This window comes from Coffea arabica, chromosome 6e (genome assembly GCF_036785885.1).
Source record: "Coffea arabica cultivar ET-39 chromosome 6e, Coffea Arabica ET-39 HiFi, whole genome shotgun sequence".
NCBI classification, from domain to species: Eukaryota; Viridiplantae; Streptophyta; class Magnoliopsida; order Gentianales; family Rubiaceae; genus Coffea; species Coffea arabica.
In genome coordinates this window covers 53,144,826-53,155,197 of record NC_092321.1, presented here as the reverse complement: position 1 = coordinate 53,155,197, position 10,372 = coordinate 53,144,826, and the positions used below count along the sequence as shown (strand labels likewise).

The 10,372-nt window shown below is 34.9% G+C and overlaps 1 protein-coding gene across 1 annotated transcript; it reads left to right on the top strand.

Moving 5' to 3' along the window:
- Positions 1–943: 943 nt before the first annotated feature.
- On the top strand, positions 944–8,115 carry LOC113694865 (probable inactive purple acid phosphatase 28). Its single transcript, XM_027213762.2, has 5 exons — positions 944–1,280; positions 1,400–1,547; positions 5,780–6,207; positions 6,491–6,970; positions 7,863–8,115. Exons 1-4 carry the CDS (start codon positions 1,092–1,094, stop codon positions 6,944–6,946), a joined length of 1,221 nt encoding a protein of 406 aa, XP_027069563.1. The 5' UTR covers positions 944–1,091; the 3' UTR covers positions 6,947–6,970; positions 7,863–8,115.
- Positions 8,116–10,372: the final 2,257 nt, after the last annotated feature.

The following is a 10,372-nucleotide window of genomic DNA, read 5'->3' as shown; positions in this document are numbered from 1 at the left end:
TCATTACAAGTTTGGTTACCACAGAAACCATAACACCAAGCAATGCCACAACACCTCATGGATTGAATATGGCCTTCTATAAGTAGCAATAGCTGAAATTGATCTTTCTAAAACAAAACTCCAATTGAATAAATAAGCCACCAGCAATAAGGCCTTAAGAAATGCACGACCAAACAAATAAATAAATAGAAGCAAAATTAAATGACTTTGAGATGGAATTTTCTATTTTGTAGATGGGAAAAAGGGGAGGCATTAGAGTGAAGGAGAAGGGACTTAGAAGAGGTCAAGCGTTAGAGAATAGATAGAAAGTAAGAACGGAAAAGGACTTGAAAAGTGTGTGAATGTGAAAATTTTTGGTTTGTAATAAGTTGAATAGTTCGCCAGTTGGGGAAGGAATGAGGGTTTTGTTGTAATAGATCCTGGACGTGAAAGTAGAAAAGGAACGAAGAAGATGACAAGAGGAAAGAAACAAAAAAAAGAAAATTTTGTCGAATAACAACAAATTTAAGGGGATTTTATTGTTTCGGGAATTATTTTTCTATCCTTTGTAGGTTTGATTTATTTTGGTTACAAAACAGAGCAATATTTCCATTAGTTTTGTGGATTCCGTCAAGAATTTTACTTAAATGAGATGAATTTTACAGTTTAGGAATTAAAATATCTCATTTTAAAGTTTAGGGACTAAAGTGAAAGTCGGACTATAGTTCAAGGGTATAAAATGGAATTAACCCAACAAAAAAGGAAAAAAGCCCAACTTTAATTTTAAAAAAAATATATACATATACACACACAACTATCATTATACAAATGATAGTAAAGACGTTATACTAATAAAAGTGACAAAAACCATAATAATCATATCATTAACAATAATAATACTAATACTAATCTTATGAAAAAAAACCAAAAACAAATTAATACCAGTTATAAAAAAAGGCATTCCTTAATTTTCATTTCCCTAGCGGGTAACTAATCCTAACATCAAACTCCAGGTGACATTTATCAAACTAAACTTTCCTGTTTCGCAAGCCAGAACGCCACTCCTCTGATTTTTCTCTTTCTTCATCCGTTTTTCTACCGAGGAAGCTCTGATGATGGACTTCAAAGCTAGATGGAGCTTCTCCTTGCTGTATCTCATCTTGATTTTCGCATTTGTACATATAATTTATAGCTGTATAATGTCCCACAAACTCACACTTGATGACCAAAAAGTCAGGCTCAAGAAACAGCCACAGCTCCCTTTACGCTTTAGCTCTGACGGGACCTTCAAAATCCTCCAGGTTCGAAGAAATTTCAAGAAAATTTTAGGTTTTTCTTGATTTTCTTGGAAAATAAAGATCTGGGTCATTGACCATTTTCTGTGTTTTTTTTTTGCCTGTTGATTTATTGGTTGTTTTAGGTGGCTGATATGCATTATGGAAATGGGGCGGTGACTCGGTGCAGGGACGTTTTGGAAAGTGAGTTTGAGCACTGTTCTGATCTCAACACCACTCGGTTTCTCAGGAGGCTGATTGAGGTTGAAAAGCCAGACTTTGTTGCTTTTACAGGTATTTTGGTTATGTACTATGCAATAATTGTTTTATTTTATTTTATTTTAGAAGAGGCAAGTTTTGTGGGATTAGCTGCATATGACAATATATCTTGCAACCATTTGCGAAATAAAATTAGAAGCAGAAGACAATTCCATGTTTGCTAGATTTTTGGATGTAAAGCCTTTCTGAGAATCTTTATGCTCCTGTTGTTTTCATATCTATTTGGCAATAGAAGCAAGGATTACAATTGAGATTGGAAATTATTTCAAGCCATCTATCGCTGGTTTTGCCAAAAGATTAATGTGCATAAACTGCAGCCAGTAAATTTTAGTTGTCGTGGGAAGTGAATCAACAGGTTGCATTACAATGAAAAGTCTATATTTGTATGTTGTGGCTCATTTTGTATATGAATCCACTAATATTAAGTATTTGCTAATGAGTTTTTTCATGGGAAATGGTAATTAGGAAATGGTAATTAGAAAATAGTGGATGTAGATGATCTTTGACATATTAAAGCTGATATAGCAGTTAGCATTTCAGTGTTCCATGGAAGCACCATCTCTCAGTCTGTGAGGTAAAAGTCGGTAATTTTTGTCTTTTATTTTCTTTTCTTTTCTTACTAGTATTTTTTCCCATTTTTAGTATCTGAAACCATAGATGGCAATTGAATTAAAGCTGAAGTGAGGAAGATCTGTTATTTCTGCACAAACTTGTGGGCTGCATGTGTGATCTGATGTGTGGTAAAAGAGTGAGTACTCACACTCAAGTATTAGGAGTATATGTGAATAACTTTGAAACAGTTGAGGGAAGAGATTGTAAGAATTCTACTTAAGGTAATGTAATGTAGATTAATGTTTGTTCTTGCATGGTAAAGTAAGAATAGACAGAGATATGCTTATGTACTGCTGCTACATATAGGTCAAATGCCCTGGTAAGTGCATGATCATTAATTACCATGTGTATGTCAAGAGTAGACGAGCTCTCTTCTATACTGTATTTGGTGGTAGTTTAAATGCCGTGTGGCTTTTACTGAGTCACAAACCACCTTCACTATACTGGATTGCTGCATAGTCTCACACAGAAGATACAATTTTTATTCAGTTGCTCATTTGGCACTCTTCTTGCCGCACTACTGTGAAACTTGATACGACTACAAAATCTGTGGTTAAATCCAGAGATGGGTTCTAAAATTTCATAGAAAGGGTTAGAATCTGTTTGAGTGAAAGAAGAATCAAGTGTTATGTAAAGGCCCCATACGGAGAGTTAAACTACTTCACCTGGAACAAATGTTTTTGCTTCTTGGACCAAAGACTTCAGACTTTCACCGTTCTTCTCTGTTTTTGTTCCTTTTGCTCATTCTTGTCCTTAATAAAAGTAATTGCTTCTTAATGTCATGCAAGCTTTTGTTCGCTAGCTTTGCTTATCTAGTATTGTTTTTGCCTTGGAATTTAACATTAGTAATTGCATCCCAGGTGCTCACTTGATTTAAATCTTGCAGCTATTTTGTAGTGCAATGTGGTATACGGACAGAGTTTTAAGAAGAATAATGCCTTTATTTTTGTAGAGATGCAAAATATATTGTAGGTTTCCTTGTTAAATGTGAATGCCTCACTAAGCTATATCCTAAAGCTTCAGCAGTATATCAGCTCACATTTGTGTATTGGTTGAGTTAGCAAATGCTGAGCCTTTTTATGATCTGCAATACACTGTCTGCACCACAAACTGTAAATTCGGGGTGAAAGATAATTGGATATGATACTTGGGTGGAAAATTCAATTAGTTTTTGGCATTTAGTGGTGCATGTCTAGTTGTGTAACTGGGCCTTAAATACTCTTAAGAGTACAAGTTAGGAAGCATTTGAATTCTCAGCAGAAATGTTCATGATTTTGAGCAGGAGCTGTTGTTATGGAAAGTGAAACATGGAGATTTTGATCATACATAATTGGTATAGCTGATATTTTGTATGATAAGTCTATATGTTGCTTTGTCAAACTATCTTGGACCCATCTATTTGATCCTTTCTTTGTTAATGGCAAAATGTTTTTGGTTTTTTGCATTTGTTCTCTGTGATCTAAGAGACTTTATCGATCAAATTTCATAGACTAGGCACCCTTTTTATCTTTTTCTTGTCCCAGAAATATGTGGTAATGAAATATACCTCTAACTTATGCTGTAATCTAATTGGTACAGAACCATTATGTTGATAAAATGGCCCTTGATGAGTGTTGTGCTACAAAACCAGTCATAGACCATTCCTTTTGGTCTATGCATTAGAAATCATTTAACTAAAGCTTCTAATGACACTTGTCATATGTATCTTTTTGTTTTTCTTAAAGCACAGAAATAGCAAGTAATGGTAAATAAACTGCAGGAAACAGGATGGTTTTTTATTTTGGGGTATTAGCTAAAACAAAGAAGTTTCTCACTAATTATATAGCCTCCTTTTAGGAACACCTTGGTTTCTGTTATTCCCAAATTTTAAATGGATCGGTCTAATGTGTGACATTGGAACACATTTGAGGTTGGTCTGAAATAAACTAGTGTATGCTAGGAAGTGTGATGGAGGACATTTGTGTTAGAATCAACATGCCAACTTCATGAGTTTACTGTTTTTACTGAGTAGGTTTAGGTGCCTGACTAACTTGATGCCTTCGATGAAAGCCAAGGTGAGGATGTCATATAGCATGTGGACAGAATCTCAAAATTTTAAACATTAGAATTTGCTAATATGACTTTTCTGGTGTTCCGGCTATTTATTAGGTTTATGCAGTTCCCAATTTTTCTTTTGCAATTTTGCTTGGTTGTACTGCCAAAACCTGCATACATGTTTTACACACTAAATTGGGGAAGGATTATCACTTTACGTTAGTGACGTGAAATGTGCTTACTGTGGTCTGCCTTCGTTATCTCTGTTACACCTGTCTATAAGTGCAAAATTGTTTATGTCATACTTGAGGTTAGACATGCACATGCCATTACATACAGATAATGTCCATGCAGTTGTTGTCCGTTTCTGTGCAAAGTCCATCCTTCTGCCTTGCCAGCATATGCATAACCAGAATTGTTATTTATCAGCTGACCTATGTCCATTATAGAATAGAAAAACCTTAAGTTGGGCTTATAATGGATTTGTCAAAAATTCCAGGTTTTTTTATATTAATTGAAAACATGCTAATATAAGTTCAAGAATGACGATCCAACTTTTAATTAGATATGTTGATAAAAGGAGTTGCTACTTCACCTTGTAGTTTAAGAAAGAGTGTCAGTAAATGTTTCTTTTGGCCTAATAGAAGGATATTTGGAATCATAATCATGATGTTTGAATTTGGAATTTTCAGTTGGCCTCCAATGTCTGGAATTGATGTTTATATCTTTTTTCTTCAAGTTGGAAAAGCAAGATACTAGAAGGAATGCCTTGAAAGGACTGCATTAGCATTTTGGTAACAGTTTGTGTTTTTGGATAACGTCGTATGGAAAGCAAGAGGTCAGTGGTGGTTGAAAACAAGATTTTTGAAAATTATAGCATTTACATGTACCCTTTTTAGCGGACTTGATGATGCACAATCTGTAAATGCCATCATCGGGAAAGGTTAATTATGCAGCTATTATGGTCTGGTTCTACACAAGATCATGAGTTTGAAGGGTGTTCCATAGTGGAAAGAGTAGCTAATTGTAGAAAATTGGATGGCCATCTTGTTGTTAAATGTGGCAGGGGGTGGGTTTAGGTTGGTTTTAGTGTCAGATTGCTAAGAAAGTTGACAAAATGATACGTGAAGGATTGTTAATTCATTCCCAAAGTGATTCATATAAGTGCTCAAGCTCAAACTTACACCTGGTCTAAGTTTATCCTTCCTGGTGATTGTTAATTTATCCTACCTCAATTTGAAAACTTTCCAAACCCTTGAAAACTATTCATTAGTGCCTTAATTATGGTAGTCATTCAAGACAGAAATTAGCAGTGACGTCTGCAGCTTGCATTGCTGCTGAAACAAACTTTAAAACTTCCTTTTTGTTGGGTATCTCTTGTTTCCCTTATGGACTCCAGTAGTTAAGCTGCTCAGGCAACAATCAGGATTGTACATTTCTTATCATCTATTCTCCTTGTGATTGATTACAGCATTTAACCTTGGTCAGAAAAACTTTACATGTGAAAAAAGAAATGTCTTTCATTTTTGGAATTTTGGTTTTAAGCACTTTCCTACAGAATTTCACTCTCCCTCTGTCGTTAATGTAACTCCATTCTTTAGGGGACAACATATTCGGGACAAGTGCAACTGATGCAGCAGAATCCATGTTCGAAGCTTTTGGCCCTGTCCTGCAATCTGGAGTTCCATGGGCTGCAGTTTTGGGGAATCATGACCAAGAATCTACTATGACTCGTGAAGAATTGATGTCTTTCATCTCTCTCATGGATTATTCCCTGTCGAATACCTTTCCATCAGCAGAGGATAATCTCGAGTCTTCCAACCAAAATCCAGTAAAAAGAATTGATGGATTTGGGAATTACAACCTAAGGGTATGGGGTGCTGTAGGTTCCTCATTTGCTAATAGTAGTGTTCTCAACCTATATTTTCTTGACAGTGGAGATAGAGCTGTTGTTGATGGTATACGAACTTATGATTGGATTAAGCAATCTCAACTTAGTTGGCTCCATAGTGTTTCCAAAAACTTTCAGGTAACATGAGCCCAGATTCTGTGTATAATTCGACTTCTTTGTTTCCAAATATTTATTATGTTATTCCTTGTCATGGTTTTGGGATCATTGGTTGGCATTTCCCATATGTCAGTTACTTGGCAAAACATTTCATTGTCCACAAGAATGCACAGAAACAAAATATTAAACAGAAGTCTTTATTTTTTATTCTCATAAACTATTTTTTTCCCTTTTCTGGTTTACAAGTTGCATGGAAGAGATTTCGCCAATTTGATTTAACGTGTTGCAGGCAACACAATAACAGGGACAAAAGCCAGAAAATGGTCAATTGGCTTGCATACCCTTGACATGGTCAAATCCTCCTGCATTGGCGTTCTTCCACATTCCAATTCCAGAAGTGCGTCAGGGTCCCATCATGGAGATTGTTGGCCAGTATCGGGAATATATAGCATGTTCATCAGTTAACTCTGGAGTCCTACAGACCTTCGTCTCTATGGGTGATGTGAAAGCTGTATTTATGGGTCATGATCACACCAATGATTTCTGTGGGAAGCTACATGGCATCTGGTTTTGTTATGGTGGGGGTATTGGATATCATGGTTATGGCAAGGCTGGCTTGCCAAGGAGAGCAAGGGTCATATTGGCAGAACTTGGGAAAGGGGAGAAGGCTTGGATGGGTGTAGAGAGGATCAAGACATGGAAGCGACTTGGTGACGAGAATTTAAGCAAGATTGATGAGCAAGTCTTATGGGAGAGATGATCATCAAGATGATGGGCATTTCAGGTACTTTGGTTTAGGATATTAAATACTACTTTCATTCTTTAAGTTGTGTTTCACTTCGTATCAAGTTAGGTGCTGATAGTATGATGAAAGCTTGAGCCTAGTAGCTTAATTTGAGCATTGAGCGGATCATAATTGAATTCATGATTTAATTTATGCTAGTTTTTGTAAGTTGACAGCCAGAAGGATAGAATTAGGCTTTTAAGCCACATCTAGATTTAAGTATTGCTAGGGTTTGAAGTCATTGGCAATTAATCAGTCCTCAGCTTTAAAAGCAATAAAGTATCCCTCTACCAGATGATGCTGACTCATATGTTGTATGCAAACAAAAAGATAAAAATAGTGATCCTGATTTCTACAATGTATATCTTTTGTTATGGTGTTTAATAGGAAGCACGGACCATCCCATCTACTCTTCTTTTATCCTTTCTTTTTGATAAATTTGTGTAATTCAAATGGTTCTTGTCAAATAACCTTTATCATTCTGTTTCATTCTTCTGTTGCATTTGATGGTAGACCTGATGAGGATTCTAATCATAGGTGCATAAAAAGCTCATAGAAGCTTGTACACAATAGTTTGTAGTCTCGCACTATCATGCAGTAGGGATTTTTGTTCCCAATTCTTACAATGTTCCGTTCTCACGCATCTCATTCTCCCTTCCATCCACCCCACCCTCCTCCTATAAAAAAAACCCTACTCCTATAAATTGTAAATGCATCTGGTTTAATTCAAAAGCTTGAGAAGCTGTATTGCTTGGAAAATACTCAGATCATGAATTTTATATTGCTCTTCCTGCTCTTGGCTGTATGAAATCAAAGTTGTCAAGTAACACTGGAAATGGCTAATGATTTACCTGAAACTAAAAGACCACTTCTATGTTGAAACTTTTTGTAGGATTGTCTCGTGTCGAATCCGTCTTAACCCCAATGACTCTGCTTCTCCAGGCTTTCCAGCTTCTGAATACATCCTGTTGAAGTTGTATCTTCCTTGCAATGCTTGTATTCTCCTCTTCTTTTTCTTGTTGGGACAAAATGTCTTGATGTGGGAAATTTGTTGTGGCTGTGCGGATTGGTGCCCTTGTCAATCACATTAATGTTGACAGAAATTCAACAGTTTGATAAATATTAATTGATGGTTGTTACACTGATATCATAAAAAGATCTTTCGTGATACTATTTGAGTAGATGCATTCCACATTAGCAAAAAGAGGACTTCAAATTTGATGGAGTTTATTCTAGTGTATAATTAAAAATCTGTTTGGTTACTTCTTTACTTGTGGTATAATAGTAGTGTATCATACTATTATTGTCGTTTATGATATAATGAGCCACTGTTATTATACCATGTACAATTCAAGCATTGCAGTAAAAATTTTAAAACCTTCTTTTCCTGGCATTGTTGGCAATTATCTGGCATTTTGCAGTTAAATGTTTTTTGTTAAAAATTATTTTGTTGAGAAGTGGTAAAATGAAAATGTAGAATTTTCATTGAAGTATACTACTAATGCAGGGTTAAAGTAGTTGATATTTGTTATCAGCTCAGAAAGAATTGAGACAAAAACTAGTCTCTGTGTATTTCTTAACAATGGTACATACTAGAAATATTTTTGATGCCTAACCTATTGTATCCATAATCACATCTTTTTCAGAATTTACAGAGATCCTAATGAAATGAACTTACATATCACAAAATATCTCCTTTTTTTTTCCTTTTCTTTTTCACTTAGTTGTTAATTTACATGTTTGGTAATCTGATTTTCTATGAGAAAAAGGAACCAATTATAAATGCTATAAAAGCTCTTTATTTCAGTGTGATTTTTTTTTTTTACAACTCCTACTGAGAGTACGGATTAAAAGACAACTAGCATAGCCCAGTGGTCCGTGGTAGCAAAGATTGTTCTACCTTTAAGTCTTAGGGTCCGTTTGGGATTGCGGTAGCTTGTTGAAAAGTACTTTGCTAATAGAATTTTGAATAAGGTACTTGTCAACTGCTTAAGTACTTTTAAATATATTGTTTGGAAATATAATTCAATAAGTATTTATTATATTAGATAATATGTAATTTAAAAACTTTTAAAAGAGAAAATTTAGTTCATAATATAGGATAAGATGATTAAATTTGATATTTTATTTTGTAAATCATAAAAGCTACTCTAAAAGTACGAAATTTGATCTTTTGTTAAAAGTGTTTTTAACGCCAAAAGTTTTACTCCTAATTTTATGGAATGATATTCATCAACCGCTTTTAGAGTATTTTAAGCACATAAAAGTACTTTTTTTTTCAAAAGCACTGCAACCCCAAATAGGACCGTAATCACCAAATTGTTTATTGGATCACTGTGGAATTCACTTTTTTATTGTACTTTTGCAAGGCATTATGTTAAAATAAAAAAAAAAGAAATAAACCTGCAATATTATCCAAACTTTCCCTTAAATGATATATGGCGGTACAATAAAAATTATTCTCAAAAAACCATGGGTGCTTCCAAAACAAAAAGAAAAAACAAAAAGGGTGACATTAGACAAAAGCTTTGCCTTACACTTAATTGCTGGGTTTGATTGACGTTTTTTGGGCCTTGCTCTCAAAGGTGGGATACTCGGTGGCGTCGCTGTCGGAAGAGAAGCCAACGATTGCAAAAGGGTTTTAGCCGTTTAGGAGAGGAGAAGTAAAGCATTGCCTAGAGAAATGGTATTTCCACAAAGTGACTCAAATCTAAATGCTTTGTTGAGTTTGTTTATGGATGACCATTATATCGTGATGAGCTAGGCGTTTTCTTGACTTAGGTGACTAGAGGGGCTGTGATGCAATTTGTGATAAATAAGAAGGTTTTTCCAGTTTTTTATTATTTTTAAATTTAAATGACAGATTTTGCTCCTGACGAATAAATAGCACAAGACATACATGACTATCCTTCCGTCTCCATCCTATTTCCAGAATGACCAAAAAGTCACGTGACATACTCTCCTTTTCGATTTATCCCAAAATTTTTGTCACTTTTCAAATATGGTAAAGAAATTTGTTGTGTTTTCCTGATTTTAGCACTCAAGAGACTCGCATAAAAATGTGGTTAAAACTTAGGTTGTAGGGTCTAGGAAATGTCATTAGATGATTGTCCACTTCTCAATTTGGGCGCAGGACACGTTCAATTTTCTTGGTTTTCCGAAAGCACATGGTCCTACTCCTAGTTTTCAAGCTCGCATCAATTTAAATTTTAGGGATAATTTCAGAAATACCAATAAAATTTCACTGAGCATATACTTAGAAATACCAATAAAATTTCAGAAATACCAATAAATTTTAGGGGAGGTTTCTGACAATTTCACTGAGCTCCCCTGAGGTTTGAAAAATTATATATACCTCTCTTGTCATTTAAAATGATAATACTACCGTTAAATATTTTAGTG